This window comes from Sus scrofa, chromosome 11 (assembly GCF_054392235.1).
Source record: "Sus scrofa isolate SSC_HxYL_T2T_F1_AM1 chromosome 11, Sscrofa_HxYL_maternal_Yorkshire_Landrace_v2.0, whole genome shotgun sequence".
NCBI lineage: Eukaryota > Metazoa > Chordata > Mammalia > Artiodactyla > Suidae > Sus > Sus scrofa.
In genome coordinates, this window is record NC_139393.1 from 74,740,170 (window position 1) to 74,763,752 (window position 23,583).

General features: G+C 51.6%; 1 protein-coding gene across 4 annotated transcripts in view; it reads right to left on the reverse strand.

The window, feature by feature from the left end:
• Positions 1-23,583, reverse strand: part of STK24 (serine/threonine kinase 24) — a 106,906-nt gene that overhangs the window by 57,026 nt on the left and 26,297 nt on the right. For all 4 annotated transcript variants that reach the window (XR_014819799.1, XM_021065380.2, XM_084982211.1 and 1 more), the window contains one exon: positions 8,644-8,874. Coding sequence is in view for 3 of the 4 variants with exons in the window: in XM_021065380.2 (XP_020921039.1) it covers positions 8,644-8,874 (231 nt within the window). In the remaining variant the exon portion in view is untranslated. The remainder of the gene's footprint in view (positions 1-8,643; positions 8,875-23,583) is intronic.

The window sequence follows — 23,583 nt, forward strand, 5'->3', positions numbered from 1 at the left end:
CGACAGCACGAGGCGCCAAGGGACCTTCCTGGATTAGGCTTCCGGTGAGTCCCTAGAAGTCTGTAGGGATTGAAGAAAAACTTACTCTTAAGCCAATGGGAGAATTAACACACGGCTTTTCTATCAAAGGAGATCTTGGTTACTCCGTCGGCTCCGGTTTCAGCTGAGACGCCCACCTGCGAGCCCCCTCCTCTTTCCCTCTTCGCCCAGCAACGGTGTGTGTGCGCCCTGGCCTGACCCAGGGAAGGGCACAGGCGCATCCCCTGGGTCAGGGATAAATCGGGAGGGTCTTGGCTTCCTCGCGTGTGCTTTTTGAGTACCGCACCCTTGTGCAGAAGCAAAGAGCCGTGTCACCATCTCCCCGTGTTCGTGTGTTTCACTTTCCGACACTGACGGTCCGAGCCGTCCCCCAACAGTCAGGGATCTGAATCCACGATCAGACAACCACGTCCTCATGTTTCCTTCATAGCGATACTACAACAAAAAACGTTTGACAAACAAGCAAACGTTTGACAAACAAATTTTTTGTTTTGTTTTTGCCTTGCACTTGATTTGCTTTGGTTCAACTGGCCTGATGCTTCAGAATACTAAATCGTTTATTATAAAAGAAGAGGATAAATAAACCTAATTTTTAGTATGCTAATACTGCCTTTAAGACTCGTGGATTGTGAGTCACTTGGCAAGATAACTCTTCCCTTAATTAAAAAAAATCCTTCAATTATCACTGCCTAAAAATCTCCTAACATATCAGGCCTACATGATCTCAGTCTTTATCGTAATCCCGTAAGATACGCACATTGATCTGCATTTGTCCTTCAGGATGTCAGCACCCACAAAACATCCAGACACTCAAGTAACTAACTGTACCAGGATCCAAGACTAACATCCTAGCTTGCAACCAAGTGAATCTCTAAGTAGAGATTCTATTTATTTATTTATTTTGTCTTTTTAGGGCCACACCCACAGCATATGGCAGATCCCAGGCTACGGGTCGAACTGGAGCTGTAGCCACTGGCCTACGCCAGAGCCACAGCAACGCCAGATCCGAGCTGCGTCTGCGACCTACACCACAGCTCCCGGCGACGCCAGATCCTTGACCCACTGAGTGAGGCCAGGGATTGAACCCACAACCTCATGGTTGCTAGTTGGATTTGTTTCCACTGCGCCACTATGGGAACTCCTCAAAGTAGAGATTCTGAAGGTCTGGCAATCGCCCCAACACACACAAAAAAACTTAGAGTTGTATTGCTGAGTGAAATGAGGAGCACTGCAAATGCTGCTTAAAAAGAAGTCAGGCTTAGACTCCCGTACAACGTCTACTGTACAATCCGATTACGTCTTCACTGCTCAACTAAAAAATAAAACCAAAAAAGTCTCTCCTGCACACCACTGCAGACGGTCCCTCTGCACGCAAGCACACACACACACACACACACACACAGTTTCATTAAGGACCTCGGAGATGGGACCTTTGTGGTAGAAAGCTCCCGTGGTAAACGAGTGGTCAGGATACAAAGGCTTCTGGCTAATGTTCTTTTAATTTATATTCAATTAATAACTAAATATTTAATTTCCCCCCAATTAAGCAAACTACAGCAAATGAAGTTCTTCGACGGTCCGTGATAATCTGTAAGATCTTTCAGGCCTCAGATTCATCAATATAAACACAGGTTTTCAGGGCCCCATTGTTCCCCCCCCCTGCCCCCGCACTGTGGCTTTGTTTTTGTTGTTATTACTTGTAGAATACACATGCTACACAGCAATTCTGTGATTTGGTCAGAGCTACACAGACCGAATTAACTCCACTCTCTGGACCTTCACTAACATTCAGTGTATTAGACCACATATCTGTTGGTGTTTTGGGAGGGTGTTATCACCTTTTAATTTATGCATATTCGGGCGTACATGAAGATTCTGGAATGAGGTACAACAGTGGGACCCTGGCGGTTATTTGGGACTTTCAAATTAAAGGGCAATGTTCACTTTCTTCTGCGTACCTTTTTTTTCAAATTTGTTTTTATTATACTTGATTCACATTGTTCTGTCAATTTCTGCTCTACAGCAAAGTGACCCAGTCATACATCTGTGCACAGTCTCTTTCTCAGGTTATCTTTCATCACGCTCCATCACAAGTGGCTGGACATAGTTTCCTGGGCTAACATCTCCTAGACAAGACTGAAACCCAAACACACAGGAGACCTGATGCTGATCCAGCAATGAAGAACCAGTTTCTGCTACTTCCCTCCAGACACCATTGTGCTCTGTGAAGCCCCTTAAGTTGAAACCTGAGGCCCTCGTCTCCATCACCACGTGAAGAACTAAAAATACTAGTTCTGAAAGCTAGGGGGAGGTTTAGAAGGGCAGTCAAAATCACACCAACTTTGCATCAAAGTCCATTCGTCTTACTGGTTAATTTAATTTCTATCTTACTTGACAGTCTGGACCATACTAATTAAACTTCAGAATCCTACTTGATGATGGGAAAACAGCCTCCAGCTCATCACCAAGGGTTTTCCTCTGGGCTAAGGAATTTCAGGAGACTCCCTTACACAAGAAGGGGCAGAACCAAGCATCTGGATTCTTGTCCTGCTTAACTTGGAGAAGTTAATACTGTTTAACAGTAGTTAACACTGTTTAACAAGAAGAGCTCATTACATTTTCATCAAGTTTGAACCAAATGGACGGGAAACTTTCAAAGAGATATCCTACTCCGGAACACAAAGAGGAGGCCACATCAAGAGGTAGGAGGGGCGATTACACAACATAAACAACCCCATACCTCCCGGGTGGGAAGCCCACAGGCTGGAAAGTAACTGTATCACAGAGACTCACCTACAGGAGTGAGAGTTCCGAGCCCCACGTCAAGTTCCCACGCCTGGGGATCTGACACTGGGAGAAAGAGCCCCCAGAGCATCTGGGACTGGGGGAAGCAGAGACCCCATTCTTAAAAGGCGCACACAGACTTTCATGTGCACTGGGTCCCAGGGCAAAGCAAAGTCTCCATAGGAATCTGGGTCAAACCTGACTGCAGTTCTGGGAGGACCTCCTGGGAAAACAGGGGGGAATGTGGCTTGTTGTGGGGGAAGGACATTGACATTGAAAACAAAGCTCTCAGGAGTATTCAGCAGCATGCCTTTCTCTTGAGGTGGCTATTTTGGGGAAATCTGGCCCCACCCATCAGCACTGAGAAGCCCCAGGCCAAACAACAATCCAGGTGGGATCACAGCCCCACCCCTCAGTAAACAGGCTGCCTACAGACCCCTCAGGCACACAGCCACCTCTAATCCCATCCAGAGACTAAGCCCCACCCCCCAGAGGGATTAGAATCGGCTCCACCTACCAATGGGCAGGCATCAGCCCCTCCCATCAGGAAGACTACAGCAAGCCCCCCTACCAACTTCAGCCACAAGGGGGGTAGACACCAGAAGTACGAGAGGCTACAACTCTATTATCTGTAAAAAGGTCACCACACCAAAAACCTATCAAAATGAAAAGACAGAGAACTATAACTCAGATGAGGGAGAAAGGAAAAACCCCAGAAAATCAGCTAAGCAATGAGGAGATTCTCAGTCTCCAGGAAAAAAGACTTTAGATTGTTGATGCTGAAGATGATGCAAGACATTTGAAGTAAACTAGAGGCAAAGACGGATTTTTCTTTACAGGAAACACTGAGCAAAGAAATGCAAGATATAAAATTTAAGCAAGAAGAGATGCAAAATACAATAACTGAAATAAAAAATTCATCAGAAGCAGCTAACAACAGAATACAGGAAGCAAAAGAACAAATAAGCAAGGTGGAGGACAGATTGGTGGAAGTTACGGATGCAGAACAGAAAAGAGAAAAAAGACTGAAAACCAAGGAAGAGAGTCTCAGAGATCTCTGGGACAACGTGAAACGCACCAACATCCGTATTACAGGGGTGCCAGAAGGAGGAGAGAGACAGAAAGGGAACAGAAAAAACATTCGAAGAGATAATAGCTGAAACTTCCCTCACATGGGAAAGGAATCACTCACTCAAATCCAGGAAGCACAATGAGTACCATATAAAATAAACCCAAGGAGGAATACACTGAGACACATATTAATCAAACTGACTGAAATTAAAGACAAAGAGAAAATCTTGAAAGCAGCTAGGAAAAAGAAACAAACATACAAGGGAACCCTGATAAGGTCATCAGCAGATTTTTCAGCAGAAACTCTGCAGGCCAGAAGGGAGTGGAATGATATACTCAACGTGATGAAAGGAAAAAACCTCCAACCAAGATTACTTTACCCAGCAAGGCTCTCATTCAGATTTGAAGGAGAAATCAAAAGCTTCACAGATAAGCAAAAGCTAAGAGAATTCAGCAACACTAAACCAGCTTTACAACAAATACTTAAAGGAACTTCTCTAGACAGAAAAGGCTGCAACCAGGAACAAAAATACCACAAATGACAAGGCTCACCAGTAAAGGTATATATACAGTAAAGATACGAAACCATCCATGCACAATTATGCCACCAAAATCAGAAATCATGAGAAGATGAGGGTACAAATGCAGGACACTGGAGATGAACTTGCAATTAAGAGACCAATAGCTTAAAATAATCATATATATGTATGTATATACATACAAAAACACACACACAGACTCATATCAAAACTTCAGAGTAACTGCAAACCAAAAATCTACAATTGATAGACAAACAAATAAGAAAAATTAACTCAAATACAGCACTAAAGATAGTCATCAAACCACAAGAAGAGAAAACAAGAGAAGCAAAAAGAGCAACAAAAACAAATCCAAAGCAATTAATAAAATGGCAATAAGAACACACATATCAGTAATTACCTTAAATGTTTATGGACTAAACGCCCCAACCAAAAGACATGGACTGGCTGAATGGATACAAAACCAAGACCCATATATATGCTGTCAAGAGACCCACTTCACGTCTAGGGACACATACAAATTGAAAGTGAGAGGATGGAAGAAAATATTCCATGCAGACAGGAATCAAAAGAAAGCTGGAGTAGCAGGACTCATATCAGATAAAATAGACTTTAAAATGAAGAACAGTTTAAGAGACAAGGAAGGTCACTACGTGATGATCAAAGGGTCAATCTAAGAAGAAGATACAACAATTTTAAATATCTACACACCCAACATAGGTTCACCACAATATATAAGGCAACTGCTAACAACCTTAAAAGGACAAATCGTCAACAACACAGTAATAGAGGGGGACTTTAACACCCCACTTACAGCAATGGACAGATCATCCAGACAGAAAATCAATAAGGAAACACAGGCCCTGAATGAAGCATTAGACCCGATGGACTTAATAGATATTTATAGGACATTCCATCCAAAAGCAACAGAATACACATTCTTCTCAAGGGCACATGGAACATTCTCTAAGATTGATCACGTCCTGGGCTACAAATCAAGCCTCAGTAACTTTAAGAAAACTGAAATGATATCAAGCATCTTTTCTGACCACAACACTATACAACTGGAAGTGAACACCAGAAAAAAGCTGCAAAAAACACAAACACGTGGAGACCAACAACATGCTACTAAACAACCAATGGATCACTGAAGAAATCGAAGAGGAAATTAAACAATACCTAGAAGCAAATGACAACAAAGACAGGACATTCCAAAGCCTATGGGACGCAGCAAAAGCCGTTCTAAGAGGGAAGTTTATAGCAATACAAGCCCACCTCAGGAAGCAAGAAAAAGCTCAAATAAACAAGCTAACTTTACATCTAAAAAGCCGCTGGAGAGAGAAGAACAGACAAGACCTAAAGCTAGTAGAAGGAAAGAAATCATCAAGATCAGAGCAGAAATCAATGAACTAGAAATGAAGAGAACCACAGAAAGGATTGACGAAACGAAAAGCTGGTTCTTTGAAAAGATCAACAAAATCGATAAACCCTTAGCCAGACTTACCGAGAAAAAGAGAGAGGACTCAAATCAATAAAATTAGAAATGAAAAAGGAGAAGTAACAACGGACACCACAGAAATACAAAGGATCATAGGAGACTACGCAACTATACATCAAATTCTACAGCGTGGTTTAAGAGAAGACGGGCAGCTTTCACGATGGTGACGTCACTCCTGGCATTCCTGAGGCAGTGGTACCTTCTAATGGACAACCTCACTGGGAAAACAGATCAGGCACTTCAGACACAATCAGCACAACTTTTCACCCCACCTGAGGACAGTCAGTGGAGAAAATCCTCCAGGAGTCATTCCACCTCCTTCAGAGCTAACTACCTACCTGCCCGGCTCAGCACAAGCCCAGGTCCTCTTCCACCCAGTACACTGCATGGAGCTTGCCAGCCTCTCCCGAGCTGGATGGGGTCGTGTGACTGAGCCCGGCCCCCCAGGGAAAGGGGGGGACGACAATGGGGCTCGGTGTCTAGGCCTGGGCACGGGAGAACGTCCCACACGAGCCTAGACAGCGAGCACACTTTCTGCCCCCACGCTGACTTCACACAGACCCGCACGGCCACGTGCAAGCGGATGACAGAGGAAGGGCTACACCACGGGAGGAACTCGGGCTCCTGAATAAACCGTTTGAAGGAAAACCAGCCACGGATCAGGGCGACCAGCGAGCAAGAAATAAACTCCCATCGTGCTGAGCCATTCCCAACTGAGGGTGTTCATTCCAGCAGCTGACCTTACGTGGACAAATCCACGGGGCAACTCCCGATCAAGATGAGACGGCCTTGGAATGAGTGAGGCTGGCAAGGCCGGCCACAGCAGATGGAAGCTCTGGATACGGCCAGTCAAGGCGACACCGCGTTTGGCCACAGCAAAGCCATCTACTCCCACCGGCAGTAAAAGGCGTGCTGAGGAGCCGCGGCTGAAGAAGGTCCTTGCGAACCACCGATCTTAACTCCCGTAAACGGGAGCTGGCACCGTCCATCCGCCAAAACGTGTGCGGATGTGACACGCTTCCTTCGCCAAAGCTCCCGAAGTCCCTTTAAGACACGGGTCAGCGTCCCGAACTCTGACTGTATCGTGAAACTACCGCGGAGCCGTTTCGCGAAGGACAAGGGATGCGGTCGACAAAGTCCGAGCAGAGTCTCTTCAGCGGCTCGTTTTTGCTCATCAGAAAGTTAACACCAAGACCTTTGCTTTCCCATGTGGGAGCCACATGTGCTCTCCTCTTGATCATGAAAATGCTAAAAATGATAAACTTACAGGGCTCCCCTTTTGGCCCCGTCCAGACCTAAACAGGAAGGGCCCCCCCCACAAACACACACCAGCAACTTTCACCGCCACTGCCTCCTCCTCCTCGTCGCTTGGCCTCCGTGGACGCCTGCTCCACGTGAGGCGGGAATAAACCCATCCGGTATGGGAGGAGATTAACAGTCACTCACTTCTGCTCACTGCACACCAGGTACCGCACACACACACTCAACTCCATTCATCCTCGCACCATGAGGTGTAAGGCATTAAGTTTCCATTTTACAGGTGAGGAAGCCAGGATGTTTAAAAACAAAACAAAACAAGACCCTCAAGCCCATACACCAAGCCAAGCAACATTCATGTCCAGGAAAACGGACTCTGAAACTTATTCGTCCCATTTCCAAATGCTGCATTTGACCTATGACATACTCCACCCTTCAGACAGTAAAACAAACAAACAAAACACATAGATTTAGCATCCAGTGTTCACTTCCTTTAAATATTCCTTTCAGCAACTCAAATGGTTCTCAAAACTTCCATCCTTCCACTTGGGCCTCTACCGCATTTCCACAAAATCAACGCCGGTACCATCCCTCGGACTCAGAGAAGGTTAAGGGCTTCCACCGGGTCAACCAACCAGAAGGAGGCCTTGTCTTACGTCACTCCAGCTTCCTGCTGCCTCCCCTGGGAAAAAGTTCTACCTGTGAAATTTTCGTTTCCACAAGAATGACTTCAGCAATTTTTCTCCAATGCTTAAGATTCCCCAAAGCCCATCTGAAGATACTGTTTTTCCAAGTGCAGGAAAAAGGGCCTACGTCCAGGAACGTGAAACGAGAGGGGCGGGGGTCAACTTGTTTAGGGATGGAGCGTGACGACCCACCACGCGGGTCACGCAGGACTGGGAAACCGTTTTTAACACCATCCTTTTTCCCACTTAAAGAACTGTGTGCACAGATAATTTGCAGTGTCATACTCTAACTACTACTGTAATTATGTACTTGCCTAGCGTTCTTCCAAGTCAGATGTGGATAAACTAGCTCATGAATCAACAGTCTCAATTCTCAGCAGTTTTAAATAAACAGCACCAACTTAAAACAAATTTGATAAGTGAACATATCAAAAGACTCACATTCTTAGGTTGGCCTCAGTTTTTATCCTAAATCATGCTAAAATTAGGTGACAAATGGTTGTCACTTAATAAGAAATGCGTTTCTGATGACAAAGGCTCACTCAGAAACACTTTCTTGTTTAAAAGGGAATTTCAACATCAAACACTTTTCCCAAAAATACATTTCTGTCAGTGACATTTAAGATGACAGCACTATCAGAGCCAGGTTCTTTCAACTGCAAAGGCCGCGGTGTCTCTGCTTCCTCTGCAAGCCTGCTGGGCTATTTACCCAAGTCCTCAGTCAGCTGCTGCATCACAGAAAATCACATTTGCATCTTTTCAGCCTTACCTTCAGATAGGACCCATAATATTTGGTTACGTAGGGACTGTCGCACTGACTCAGCACGGTGATTTCTTGCTGAATGTCCTCTATCTCATCTTCTGCCTCTTCCAGGTCAATGATTTTTATGGCGACCACTTTCTGAGTCCGATTGTCAATGCCTTTGAACACCTCACCAAAAGAGCCCTTCCCGATTTTCTCCAGTTTGGTGAAAAGCTCCTCTGGATCCGCTTTTAGGTTCTGTAGGAGAGAAGGGAAAAAAGGGAAACGAGTAACTCACAGGGCTGGGACGACTTTCCCCCCCCCCCTTTTTTTTTTGCCTTTTTTTAGGGCCGGACCTGCGGCATATGGAGGTTCCCAGTCTAGGGGTCAAATAGGAGTTACAGCTGCCAGCCTACACCACAGCCACAGCGACACCAGATCCGAGCCATGTCTGTGACCCACACCACAGCTCACGGCAACGCCGGATCCTTAACCCACTGAGCGAGGCCAGGGACTGAACCCACATCCTCATGGATCCTAGTCGGGTTTGTTAACCACTGAGCCACAATGGAAACCCCCTGCTTTGTCCTTATTGATAAGGTACAGGCCATCGTCTTTCAAGGACTGAGCTGTTTTCCTCACTTAAGGATCAGGCTGGGGGTGACCACTGGCCTTCACATTCAGGTCACAAAGATTTCTAAATCTCACCTGTGTGTGCACATTAGACTAGAGTGTGCAGAGAACAATACCCAGCTAGACCATAAAAACTGGGAGAGCCTCCAGCTTTTGAACAAGTAAGTAAATAAATGTCTGTTGCAATAGACATGGATTAACTGGGAACCACCTTTGTCAGCAAAAATTCTATTTTCTCCCCATGCCCCCCACCCCCAATTTTCTTAATTTAGGGGGGGTATACGCTGAAACAGAGGTTAACGACCCAGAGCATCTAACAGGGAAGGAAGGTATACCTTGTTCTGTAACAGGCCATGTGGGGAGGTGGAGACCGGGGGGAGCGGGTGACAGGCGCAGGAAGGGGGCCCACAGAACTAAGGCGATGAGGCGGCACCAGGTCCAATAAGCTTTGTGGGTGACCAGCCACCCCAGGTGAATCCGAGGAGCTGCAAACAGTGCTCGTGGGGACCCAGGACCCGGTGACACAGGCGCAGACGGACACCAGACGCCCATGTGAGACGACACGCAAGGCCAGAACTCACAGATCCCACCAGCCCACAAACACAAGTGGGGAGAAAAGCAGCCTGGGGCACCGAGGGGCAGCAGCCACAAGCTCTCACCCTCACGCTTCGCTTCCCTCCCCTCCTCCCCTCCAGGCTGAGTGAGAGCGGCCCCCTCTTCCCAAAGCCAGTCCCAGAAGCTGGGCCTCCGAACTGCCTCCTTTCCTCCAGGATGCGGCTTCATCCGCCTGCCCCTCACCTGCCTGGGCCACAAGCTCAGGCGGCTCCCATTTAAAACCACCACCGCCTGGCTCAGGCCACCCCCAACTCAAGTTCCCCGTCCCCACAGTCAGAGTCTGGCTCCTGCTCTGGCAGAGCCGACTTGGTGCGTGGCATCGTCGAACGGGCATCATGGCATCGCAGATTGGACCCAACAAGGACCTCCCACCCACTCCCCCCGCAAGGCCTCCTGGTCCCCTAGGCCTACAACTCTATTCCCCCCCATCTCCCTGGTTCCAGAAGAGTCCTCAGACACAGACGCTGCCCAAGTGGGCCAGTAATCACAGGCATTAGCCCCGAGGTTCCAGACTTGGCCTCCTGTTCTTTCCTCCTTCTCCCTGGAGTCTGGGACTAAGTTCCCCACAGCTGGCTGGTCAGAACCACTGGGATACTCAGAGACCCCCAAACACCCTCAGCAGCATGAAGGGGGAGGGGGCCTGTGTGACCCATATTTTTAGAAGACCCCCACTGTATAGGCACCTTTGAGGGGAAAACAGTTTTCAATTATCGTGCATAGGGTAACTTTTTTTTTTTTTTGCCTTTTAGGGCCACACCCATGGCATATGCAGGTGCCCAGGCTAGGGATCAAATCAGACCTACAGCTGCCAACCTTCACCACAGCCACAGCAATGCCTGATTCTCAACCCACTGAGCAAGGCCTGGGATTGAACCCGCCACCTCATGATTCCTAGTCGGATTCGTTTCCGCTGCCCCATGACGGGAACTCCTAGAGTAACCTTCAAACTGCTGGCTCCAGCCCTGCATTTTGGGTTTTACCTCCCAGGATCAATCGCTTGCTGGGTGCTTCCTATGGTGCAGACATGGCAAGGCAGCACTGCATCCTCGCGGCGCCGCCTCCCTCGCCCCAGGGAAGCTGAGGGCGTCCCCGCACCTCTCACCTCCACGCCCGCGCGCCTGCTGCTCAGTACGTGTCCCCTGAGCAGTAGGAAAACCAGAGCCTGCCACTGACCTGAAGAACATGCCAGTTCCGGAGACCTGGAGCTTGGGGGGCGGGTTGGGGGGGGCGCCAAGGGCCACCTGCGCCCCTGCAGCACCCGAATCCCCTGGAGGGCCAGTGAGCCGCCAGGTGGCCTGGCCCCGCCCCCAAGGTTCTGCCCCGGTGAATCTGGTGTGGCCAAGAACCCAAGCATCCAGGGGACGCGGGTGCTGCTGGCCTGGGGACCACACTTTGAGAACCTTGCTTAGGAGACCTGGGGGGAAAAGCAAGGCAGCCCTGACAGGGGGATGCGCCCCTAAAACAGGGCTTGTTTTAGTTCAGCTGACCTGACCCCCTCCGTGAGCAGCCCTGCCCCCTACCAAGAAAAACAGTGGCGTTCCTTGCCCTGAGTTAATAAAAAATGAAGCCAACAAGAATTCAGCCAAACCCCTACGATGCTGGAGGTGAGAGTGTGGGAGACGGTTACAAAAATAACAGCCAATGGCTGTGCCTCCCTGTGTCCACACCCCCTTGGCACAACCCCAACAAGACACAGCTCTGCTCCCCATTCCTCAGCTGGGCTTGTCAGTGTTTTTCAGAAGACTCAACGACTTCTGAGCTGAAGCCCCAAAGGGCTGGGGAGGCTGAGAGTGAGCAGTCAGGTGGGAAGGCCCATCACAACCACTGCGTGGCCCCAGCTGAGGCCCAGGACGTGCAGGAGGCCAGCCCAGACCACCCAGCCTGAGCCCTGGCACAGAGGCGGCAGCCACAAGGGCACAGCCGGCAAAGGCCAGCCCAGCTGCCCCATCACCCACAGCAGCTACTGATTGTCTGAAACCACCAGGCTTTGGTTGGTGTGTCACCTCCAGCAGACAAAGACAAAAATGGATACTAGACCACAGGCCTGACAGCACAGCTGGACCTCAGCTAACTGCCAAACACCTCCTGCTGCCTCCTCTCTGAACTTGGCCATCTACCTCGGCTACCGTGCTTCTGTCTCCCATGGGGTCTGGGGCGGGGGGGGGGGGGGGGGGGCGGGCTCTTTTTTGTTCACGGCTCTCTGAGTCAAGAGAAGCCTTCCACCCCCAAGGAGCTGCCCGTGCACAGGCAGCCCTGATCTGGGACAGGGAGGGTCAGAGTTAAGGTGGATGCGTGCCCGGGGTGGGGTGGGGGGAAATGGAGCAGGAATCCTTGGGGCCAGAAGGCAAGCCCCCGGATCGTTACAGTAACACCTCCAATAAACAATCCATCCCGCTGCCCCAGGCCCCGTGGCTGTGGGCCAGCCCTGGGAGCTCCTGGGAAGCTGTGCTATTAACAAAGTTAAGCCTGAGGCCCTGCAGCTTTCACCTCCGCCAACACAAGGAGGCCTGGGCAGGCCTGCAGGAGGGGCCACGTGGAGAAGAGGCCGGGGCCCCAACCACCCCCAGGCCAAGTGCAGACCAGAGGGGGTCGCCAGTGTCCTAGCTGCCCCTGCCGAGCCCGGGCCCTGCCAATGACCCCAGGAAATGAATGAGCCAAGCAGAAAAAACCCAGGTCAACTCGAGGAGTTGTGAGAAATAACCATTAGTGCTTTAGGCACGAAGTTCTGGGGTGATGTGCCACCCAACAGGCAAATCACAGCTCACCATCGGAGGAGTGTCCATTCCTGAGGAGGCCACGCGCAGCTGTTCTATGCTCTGGGGGGGTTTCCTTTCAATAAACTGCCCCGCTTCCCTTTTGCTGGGTCCAAAACAGCCCAGAAAACAGCTGCTGCGCTACTGCTCTCCCATCCTCTCCAAGCCCCCCTTTCCTGCCCAGGCAGCCACACCTGTGAAGTTACTGGGTTTTCTGTCCCACAGCTGCTCAACTGCAGTGTCGCATTCCGTGCTTTGCCATGGTATTACCAGCTGTCAGGCAGGCTAAAACCTGCCCCTGGCAAGAAGGGAGCCATCTGCCAAGACGGGGACAGCAGGGCCCTAAACAAGCGGGGTCCCCCTCTTTGGCAACTCTCACATAAGCTCACTGCTACGCACCGCAGGCGGTACGGAAACCATGCCAGAGGTGACCTGGTCCAACAAGGAATTCCAAGGTTCTGCTGCCAGAGTCTGTTCTGCGGAAAGCACATCTCCCTGGTAGAAAGGGGGCCATCCGGCAGAAAGGTTTAGGCTGCACCAAGCACTGGGCACCATCCCAGATTGGAAAGGCCTGCTGGCTCCTCACCCCACCCACCCCACGTGCCTGAAAGACTCCCATGACACAGAGGCTCAGCCTTCACCCTGCAGGGAAAGCCAGGACCCCGTCCCGCCCCACCCATCCCAGAGCCAGGAGGCTGGGGATGGGGCGGGGTTGGGGCGCTGCGGGCACATCCCACTCCTCAGGACCCGACTGGTCCCTAAAGAGCATCACTGAGATGCCCATTCCCACAGCGGAGCTGGGAGACCACCGCCCTCAGGCACGGAGCAGGTGTGCAGGAGGCGGCCCACGAGCTACTCAACATCTGTACTGAGTTTCCTCCTCTCGGACAGGGGCTGGAGAGAGAGAAATAACAGAAATAGCATCTCTATGGATTAACGCACCGACCAACCACGGGATGTGACAGGTCCGGGGGGGCATCTGTAAAAGAAGGCCCCCCGCCACCGATGTCTACACTCACCTCTCCAGGTCCCTCCAACCCCCCCCACCACCTGTGTCAAGAAACACCCCACCTTCCCTCTTAGGGGGGCCTCGGGGTTAAGCGAAACCTTTCAGGAAATGACACTTGGTCTTCCTACTTCTTGTGGCTTCATTTTTGGGTCTTTTGCATCATCCTTTTCATCATGACATCACCAGGCCGTCTGTGACTTTAAATTATAGTCAGCGAAATTCTGGGCCTTTCTACACACTCTCACCTTGTCTAATTTTAATTTCACGATTTGGTAAAATCAGGGCATTTGTTGTACTTCATCATCCTAAGGTCAGGATCCTTGAAAACTGACCAAAATCAGGTAAAGACACACTTCCTTTCCCCCAGGTCAGGGGGCCCAGACACATGTCTGGGCTCTGAAAAGGCACCTCAGCCCTCTTGCCAACAAGCCCAGGAACCCCTTCCCTGGTCAGGGATGGGGGGATGAGCCAAAGAGCCAAGGGACTGTGCCCAGGAGGTCCCGCATCATCCATAGGCGCTTCTCACGCTGATATAGCAGCATGGGCAACCACCAGCCCCAAAGCCTGGCATCTGCCCCAAAGCCTGGCATCTCCTAAAACGGGCAGCAAACAAGCATGGGCATGGCTCAAGCAGCCATCACACTGCCATACGGCATGGCGAGGGGCCCCCACACCTTCAGGCTTCTGTTCCTCTGAAGAGGAAACCCCAGGGCAGGGTGCCCTGCTCCCCCCGCCAAGCCTGAACGCCTGAGGGGGCCCAGAGCTGCCCCCCTGGGCAGGCGTCTACAACCATCCATCCAACTCCTTCATGATCCCTCGAGAGGCTTCATTACAACACGTCTATGATGACTTAAGTGTCCTATATTTTGAAGCCTGAACAGCTATTACAGTGTGCTTTTGATCACTTCTGGCAATGAAAACTGTATCTGGCATCACTAATCAACTTTCAAAGTCCCTCAGCTTCAGACGCACCACTTGCATAGTGGCACACACGGCACCACTCCGGGCTGAAGCCAAGCTCCAAGAAAGGAAAAAGCCCTGTTATCTAGGTGTGGTGTGTTCCACGACCGGCATCCATCACATCACAGCAACAGAGGGCACCAGGGTCCAGCTGGGCCCGGACCAGGCATGCTCCCTCCCTGCTTCTGAAGTTGACAAGCAGCCCTTACAAGTCACAGAACTCTCTTGGGCATAAATCCGACAAAACTCTCCTTGAAAAAGACACACACACCTCAATGTTCACTGCAGCACTATTCACAATAGCCAAGACACAGAAACAACCTAAATGTCCATCAACAGATGAATGGATTAAGAAGATGTGGTTCATATATACACAATGGAATACTACTCGGCCCTAAAAAAGAACATAGTGCCATTTGCAGCAACATGGATGGAACTAAAGACTCATCCTGAGTGAAGTCAGTCAGAAAGAGAAAGACAAATACCATATGATATTACTTATATCTGGAATCTAATATACGGCACAAGTGAACCTTTCTACAGAAAATTATGGACTTGGAGAACAGACTTGTGGTGGCAGAGGGAGAGGGGGAGGGAGTGGGATGGATGGGGAGCTGGGGGTTAATAGATGCAGACTATTGCCTTTGGAGTGGATTAGCAATGAGCTCCTGCTGTGTAGCCCTGGGAACTATATCTAGTCACTTATAATGGAGCATGAGAATGTGAGAAAAAAGAATGTATATACATATGTGTGACTGGGTCACCTTGCTGTACAGGAGAAAACTGACAGAACACTGTAAACCAGCGATAATGGAAAAAAAATAAAAGTCATTTAAAAAAATGAGTCACAGAACTCTTCTCGCAGGGCTGAACTCAGCCTCAGAAGCCCTCCTCCACTAGTCTGGCAGCCAGGGGCACACAGTGGGAGCCAGGGGCCAGCTGGGCGCACCTGCCACCAGCAGGTGTCTGCCAGCAGCTCAGCACGACCTCGTCCTGGCGCAACAGCCCAACTCTCCCACCCAGAGTTCCACTGCTGATAGGTTCCTGTGGACCATTTCCGGAGCTGGAACCCCCTGCACCCCAGTTCCTTTCCTACCCGACCCCGAAACGGCCTCTGCGCGTGCCCCCGCCTCGCCGCCGCCCTCCCCAGCCAGCTCCCCAACGCTGACCTCGCTGCGCGCTCCCCCGGCTCCCCCGGCCGAGCGTGGCTTCCTGCTCTGAGAGGCACACACTCAGGCCCCGACCCCTCCCAAGCCCCCTTCCTGCCGCTCCCCCCGCTGCCCAACTCCTTAGCACTGTCAACGGGTCACATACGGGTCACATACGGCGTGACTCCATCTGCAGACAATTCCCAAGTGACGTTATTAGAGGCTGGAGAAGAGACAACGCGTGGCTGGGGGGCGAGCGGGGCGGTGAGGGGGGGGCAGGGCAGGAGACCCCACGTCGCCGCGGCAGAGGTCATCGCCCGGGCACAGCTTCCCCCTCAAACTGTGTGTCCCTTCTACACCTTCTCTCTCTGCCCCCAAGGAGGCCGCCGTCCCTTCCGTGTGCAGGCGAAAGGTTCCCGCGTCAAACCCACTCAGACCTGATGACTCCCTGAGCAAATGCAGCAGGGCTCCTGGGCTCCTCGCCCCCAGAGAGCACGTTTTTTTAATGGCACGGGTTGAAAACTACATGAACAACGTTTTACACATGATTTTCACCCTGGAGATTGTCATCTACCACTTAATGTATTTTATAATCTTGCCAACCTAACCCAGCAAAGCACCATGATTCCTGCAGGTAATATCCAAGCCTCCTTAGGAAGCAAATAATCAAAACCAAAAACCCAGCCAAAGTTCAGAGCATAGCATGGAGGAGACGAGGCAAATGCAAGCCCGGCCTCTCCCATGTGCGCACTGAACAGATGCTTTGCTCTGATTCGGCAAAGTATCACTGGAGCAACAGCTCTGCAAGGCCCGGGAGAAAAGACGCAATATCTGCCCCTCCCCAAAGAAGCTCTCCGAGAGACAGATTCAATACTGTCCTTCTCAACGCTTAAAATTACACACCAGAACAGAGGTTTCCAGGCGGCCCTAGGCACTCAAAGTCTGAACAACCCAAGTTGGATGTCAGCTCTACCAAATTACCAGCAAGTCACTGAACCACCCAGCCTGTTTCCCTATCTGTAAAATGAGGTACTGCTACTTACTGCTCAAGAAGCCGAAAGGACAAAATCAGAACATAAAGAAAGCTCCTTGTATGGTATCTGCTAAAGAGTTTTTAAGTACGTGGTAAACAGAAGCCACTTCTGTCATTGTGTGTGTTCTGAGCACTTAATACTGAGCTATTCTGACAATACTTGGTCACGACTCGGTAGTTTTTTAGAAGCCTCTCATGCAAACTAGAACCAGAAGTAAAAGCCAGACCACCGGACTCAAAGCAGCAGGCCCTCCACGGCCCTATCCTAATGCCAGCTAAAATAACGAGGCCTTTTCTCGTTAGGAAGGGGACAGGGAGAATCCTAGGAGGCCCCTGAGCATCCTCAGAAAGAGAAGAAAACATCTGTGAAACTCCTAAGGGGCAGCGGCCACACGTGGCGCAGGTTAGTGAACCACCTGCCCAGGGGGTGATCCAATGTGGAGCTTGGAGAGGGCGCCGAGCCACTGCTGCAACGAGCCCTCCCTCTCAGGGCTAGCAAATGATGCTCAGAGCTATAAATACACAAAAAACCATGCCCAGGAGACCCTTCCAAGCCTTCCATAAACCTCCGTTCTTAAATCCCTTAAAATAGAGAAGCAAAGACGGCGCTCCTCCCTAGGCGGCCTCAGGAGGAGGTACTCAAGCCAGATGCGCAGAAGAGCTTTTAAATGGAAAAGGAAAGCAGGCCCAGGCCCAGGGAGAATTATGGCCAAGGAGGCAAGATGCAAAAGGCACGGGCCTGGGGGACATAGCAGAGCTCACGAGCTCGTCAAGAGGGCCACGTGCTTCCCCGGCAGAAACACGTGTCTTTATAGACAGTCTGTCAAAGGGGAAGCCTGTTCACCATTTCCAGGCAGAAATCTGAACCTGAGAGCATCTTGCAAAACAATCTGCACCAGATTCGAGTGCATAAGGCAGCTGCTTCCCGACACCCCTAAATGCCAGAATCTGGGCCTCCCCCGGGGCCCAAATTAGGTACAGTCGGAAGCCAAGAGCTCTGTGGTCTTGGACTTGGGCCCCATGGGGTGAGGCCGAGGCGCGAAGCCCTAAGGAAACGCCTGCCATTTCTGTGTTCCCCTCCCCCCACCCAGGAGGCCTCAACTCACCACAGGTGACAGACCCCAAGATGGAACTCAGGGCCAGCTGATTCCAAAGGGGGAGCAGGTTGCTCACCGCCTCCCGAGCTCTGACAGCAAAACACAACAGGAAGCGCACAAAAACAGGGCCTGGGTTTTCCTCCTGCTGCAGCGCTTTGCTGTATGATATGACCTGGAGCAAGTCCTGGTGTCTCACTATAATGGACCAGGGATGTCTCATGCGGTTTTGTTCACCCCACAGGTTTGTCAGAGGATCAAATTAGCCCAAGTAAGAGAAGGGGGAGCCACGTGCACTGCAAAGCCTCTTGCAGAGAGCAGGTAGGGCTGTGTCCCCTCGACACCGGCATGGAATCTGAGCAGCTCATCCAAGACCAAGCAGGTCGTCCTTACAACAGCAACTGGTTTTAGCAACATTTAGAAATCACTACAACGAGACCCTTACAGAGAACAAACTGTGTATAACACAACGCGACATGGTCCCAAACGAGATTAAAAACCACTGCCATTTTAAAGTATGGCTTCACTTTATGTTCCTATTTTTAATACAATTATTTGTCCCATAAATAAGCTATGGTTAAGTTAATTAGAAGCAAATAAAACTCCCTGAAAATCTGTCTCATCAGTGTAACCATTACATCTTGAAGGGCATTCTGCACTCGGAGTTACATTGGGCAATTCGTCTCATCGAGCCTAGTAACCTGGAAAGGTTTTTCTCTCCTTCTAACGAGTTTAAAGCTCACTCTTGATCAGTCCTTCCCACCCCGCCCCCATGTGAAAATCAAGCTGCCTTTTTTATAAAATACATGCGGGAACACATAGATACACACACACACACACACACACACACACACGGCCAATGCAGTTTATAAACAAACCAAAAAAGGACACTCCCCCCCACCCCCAAAAAAGCCAAATACGCTTTTATGGGGATCTTCCCAGAAATCCTCTAACCAGAAACCTCTGCAACATCCAAAACCCATTCAGCTCTGGGAGCGGAGCGGAGGCACAGAGAAACTTCAGCGCACACCTCAGGCTCCTCGCCGGCCTGGGAAGCCCCTCGCACACATGTGCCACCACAGCAACGTCACAGTGCCGTGACCCCAGCAGCCAGCCCCAGACACAGCTGGACATGAACAGAACCAAGAAACTCCGAGTTCCTCGTTCTGACTCCCCACCGGGCACACGGGCAGCTTCCCAGGGCGAGGTCAGCGCTGCCCAGCACAGGCTGAACGCCGGCCAGAAGCACCTGGCCCAGCCCCACCCAGACCAGCAAAGCCCACTCTCAGTTCCAGAATAATTTAAACCCCCGGAAGATTCCTGTGTGCTACCAAGACCGAGAGAAGTGGGGCTCACCTGGAGAGCTCACCTGCCACATCCACCTGGGGGGGGGACCCCAGCAGAGCACCTCCCTTTCTGTCTTGGCCTCTCCAACCCCCCCCCCTCTGGCCACCTCCAGCCTCAAGGGTTCTGCTTGAACTAGCTGGCTGATTTAAGGTCTCCGAAACAAAAATCTTTATTTACCAAAAAAAAGCTCTTTAAATAGCAGGTGGCTCCCGTGCGTTCAAAGAATTGACAGATTTGTCCAATCCTCAAATATTCTTTAGAAGAAAAGCCTCAGTCCTAGCAAACTGATGAGAGGTCACTCTGAAGTGTGAGGCCTAACATACACAGAAGCGAGCTTTTCTGCAGGTCACATCAAACAACTGTCACTACAGCACGAGCCCCTGGGCCTGTGCATGTCAGGTCAGTGTCCGTCTAAGGCACGTCACAGGCACGTCACAAATGCCCCACGGTCTCGCTCTATAAGCGCATCCCCCCTCCCACCCCCCACCCCGTATACACTTGTTTCAATCCACCTGAATTGAACAGTCAACAATTTTAACAAAGAATGGAGGCAAAGAGGTGTTAAATTATGAGTGTGTCTAAACCTACATATCCAGAGTACTAGACATTCTCCTGCAACTCCTGTCCTTAATTTTGAGAGACTCCTCGTAGCAGCATTCTATTCATTTTTATATGGGTGTTTAGAAACTGCTCTAGCCAGTAAGAAAATACCATCTTTAGAAAAACATTAGAAATGAGGGAGACGGGCCCGAAACCCCCCCAGGTGAATCTACTGCTCCCGCCTGGGGATCTAATAAACACCTCCGGCCCCCACCTGCTCATCCCTTACAAAACCATGTCTGGGGCTTTGTGAGGTCAGAGGTCAGGGAGAAGCCACCCCCCTCCCCAACCTCAGGAAAGCACGATCAGCCCAGGATGGGGCACAGGCAGGGCACCGAGGGGCCCTGGGCACAGAATGAGGGGCCAGGCTGGAAGGCCCCCGTGGAGAGGCCGCGCGCCCTTGCTCTCAGGGGTCAAGCTCCTTTTCAGAGCAGATTCAACAAAAGCCAGAGGCTCTGGCTACTCTTCCGCCCACTGCCCGGGCCCGTGCCAAATGCTCGCAGCACCATGCAGGACGCTGCTGGCTCGCTTCACTCACACCCCCGGACCGAGAGGCCTGACGATGGAGGGAGCCAAGGACCTGGGGCTGCAACTCATCCGGGGTCACCAAGCTGGGTTACAAAGCCCTGGCCGGCTGAACTGGGGTCCCCATGCAGACACTGGTGACCCCCGCCCAGGCTCCTCCAGGGGGTGTGGTACTTTCCTTCAGGGAAATGCTCCAGCTGAAGAGGAAGGCTGGGGCTTCTGCGAGGGGACGAGCAGGCCCAGGTGTCCAGGCAAAGGCCGAAATCAAGCTGCTTTTGCAGGGCGAGCACTTAATGAAGCAGACGCAGTGCATTCCGCAGAAATCACACATGGCGCATTGAGAAGTGAATCCCGGCATCTCCTTTATGAAAATCAAAGCACAAGTAGCAGGGCAGCCGTGGAAACCTACCCACCCTGCACTCAGAGGCACAAACAAGAGCAGCTCCTAGTTCCAACAGCCCCGCCACGCAAAGCCTGGTGCCGAGGGGTTTTCACGCACACGCCTTCGCAGAGCCCCCCACTCGCCCAGGAGAAAAGGACCACGATCCTCGTGACGCAGCCGAGAAACCCGGGGTGCAGAGGGCAGGTCACTTAACGAGGACTCCCCCAGCCAGTGAGTGGGGTCAAGCCCCACTCGGCCTGTGCATCATGGGTCAGGCTCTAGTCTGGAAAGTGCGGGTCAGCTGCTGGCCTGGCAGGAGGCCTGAGCGGAGAGGAAGCGAGCTGGCAGGGTCTCTCTTGGGTCATCGGCAGGCATCCTGCAAGCAGCCCAAGGGACGCCACCTCCCATTCTGTGCAGGTGACCTTGCCTTCTGCGCGCATCTTACAAAAGCCTACAGTGACAACCACGAGGCCCCGGGAGATGCGACCGTTCTCACCATGAGACCAAAGACGTCTGGGCGTGAGTATATTTCAGTCAACAATCACACTTCCTTTACCTGAAAACCCTTTAGCTTTCAGAGGCATCAGAGCAAAGTGGCTGGAATAGAGAAGCTAAGGTCATGGGCAAGGGTGACTGGCCACAAACAGAAGGCTGGCCTCCTGCCTGGGGGCGGGGGTCACAGAGTTGGATTATCCCAAAGAGGGGCGGCAAGAGAGGGCGAGAGGTGTGCTGAGTGTCAGCCCATCTCCCCTTCCACAGAAGTCCTGTGGCCCCACGTCCCGCGAGACGGCTGCCACCCAGTCACCTGTGCTGTGGACCCTGGGGGAGCAAGTCTTCAGGGGGGGCAGAGACAGGCCCATCTCGGGCTCTGGGTGCATATTTGTCTCTTTTTCAACAACCACTTGAAAACATAAAAGCCCATTCTCAGCTCCTAAGTGAAGCTGGAGTTTGCTCACCTCAGGCTAGACCATTAAGGCGGCCACCACTGTGCATCGCGGGCCAACCCAGCAACACGCCTGGCCCGGTCCCACGGAGGGAGCCCCGTGCCAGCGCCCCGCGCAGGCACAGGAGCCTTGAGGCGGCTCAGGAAGCTTCCACCCCTCTCCCCACTCTGCAGAACCAAGAACCCCTCCCCAGCCTCACTCCGGGGGGGCGGGAGGGACAGCGCCCAGCACCTCCTGGCCGGGGACTCTCTGAAGAGGCTGCCTGTACAGGTGAGGTGGCGGAGGTTCAGGGCTCAGGACCCAGGGACCCAGCTCAGAAGCCACGTTCTTTCCACCGGCCACACCCAGACCCCTCAGCCCCAGCTCTGGCGGGAGAGCCCACCTGTTACGGACACTTTCACAGGCAGAGCTGTGGACGGTCGTCCTCGGGCAGGTCCCCAGGCGGCTGCCAGGAAGGGCGAAGCCTAGGGGCCTTCACACTCGTCCAAAAGCACACACGTCAGGCTGGGGCACCCTCTGCCACCTGAGGCGGCTGGGACCCTGAGCAAGTTACTCAGTTTCCTCTGTCGAAGGGGGAGGGCGGGGGGAGCATCTAGGTCAGGCTGGGGGAGGGAGAAATGAGTTACTCCAGGGGAAGGACCAGGGGCCTGGCTGTAGCCCTCACGACCGTTCCTCCACCACTCAGTTTGGGGTGCAGCTCAAGTTCACCATCCGCCGATGCTGCACCTGCATCCAACCTTCATCCCGGCTTCCGCCGCCACACAGACACCTCCGCTCTGTGCCCCTCATCAACGTCACAGGGAACCAGCAACTTCGCATCACCTCCAGACCCTCCTTCCTGAGGATCACAGCGGACTTCAGGTTTTGGCAAAGAGAAAGGTGTTACCACCCGGGCCATCACTGGGCTTTCGGGTCGCTGCTAATCCCTTCCTCAGCAGCAGCTTAGCTGCACCTGCAGCGGACCTTCAGCTCAGGGGGAGTTGTCAGCTCCTCTTACCTTTCCAGTCTCATTATCTTCCCCTCGGGGGATCTTTTTTCCCCTCCTCTTAGGCGAAGCCTCTCCCTCCCCCTCACGCACCCTCCCCCCACAAGGAACACTCCTTGTGCTGGAACCATCAGCCTGGAGAGAGTTTCCCGCAGTTTCCCACCTGCCACTTAACCTCCCAGGCTCATTACCTCTTCCCCACACAGCCCCTGGCATCCCTTCTTCCTTCCTCACTCTTTAATTAGACCCAAACTGAGGTGAAAGAATGTCATCATTAGTGAGAAAACCACAGCAAAGATATTGCTTTGTTCTGCTCTCTCAAAATCTGTCACGATTTCTGGAAGATACCATAAAGGAAACCAAATGAGAAGCCACGGGAGTCCAGGGCTGGGGTTTGGGGGGACGATTGGAAGAAAAGGGTTAAGAACCAAAACTTAAACAGTTACCCCACCAACAGCAAAGAGAAAGGACAAGTGGTTTCTACTCTCTCAGCCTGCTGCCCGCTTTGTACTCAGTTTCCCGTCTGCATCCTCATCCCTCCAATCACGCTGCCCTGAAGCGCACACCTCCTGCGTGGGTGCGGTAAGCTGGCTCCAACGCTAAAACGCCTCCAAAAGAGTAAATCATGTATCACAACTTTTTTGTCATTAGACTGCTCTTCTCCACTTTGCCATACTGATGTAATAGAGCCCTCTCGTTCTGGAAGCCCAGCAAGGCTCTGAAAACCACAGTATGTCCTCCCCTCCTGCATTAAGTGGCTGAAGGGATGGGAAATGGTGCAGCCGCTTCAGAAAGCAGTTTGGCAAGGTCTCAAAAAATTAAGCATATGGGTTCCCGCTGAGGAGGAGTGGGTTAAGAATCACTGCAGAGGCGCAGGTTCCATCCCTGACCAGGGAACGTCCCTATGCTACAGGTGTGGCCAATTAAAAAGAAAATTAG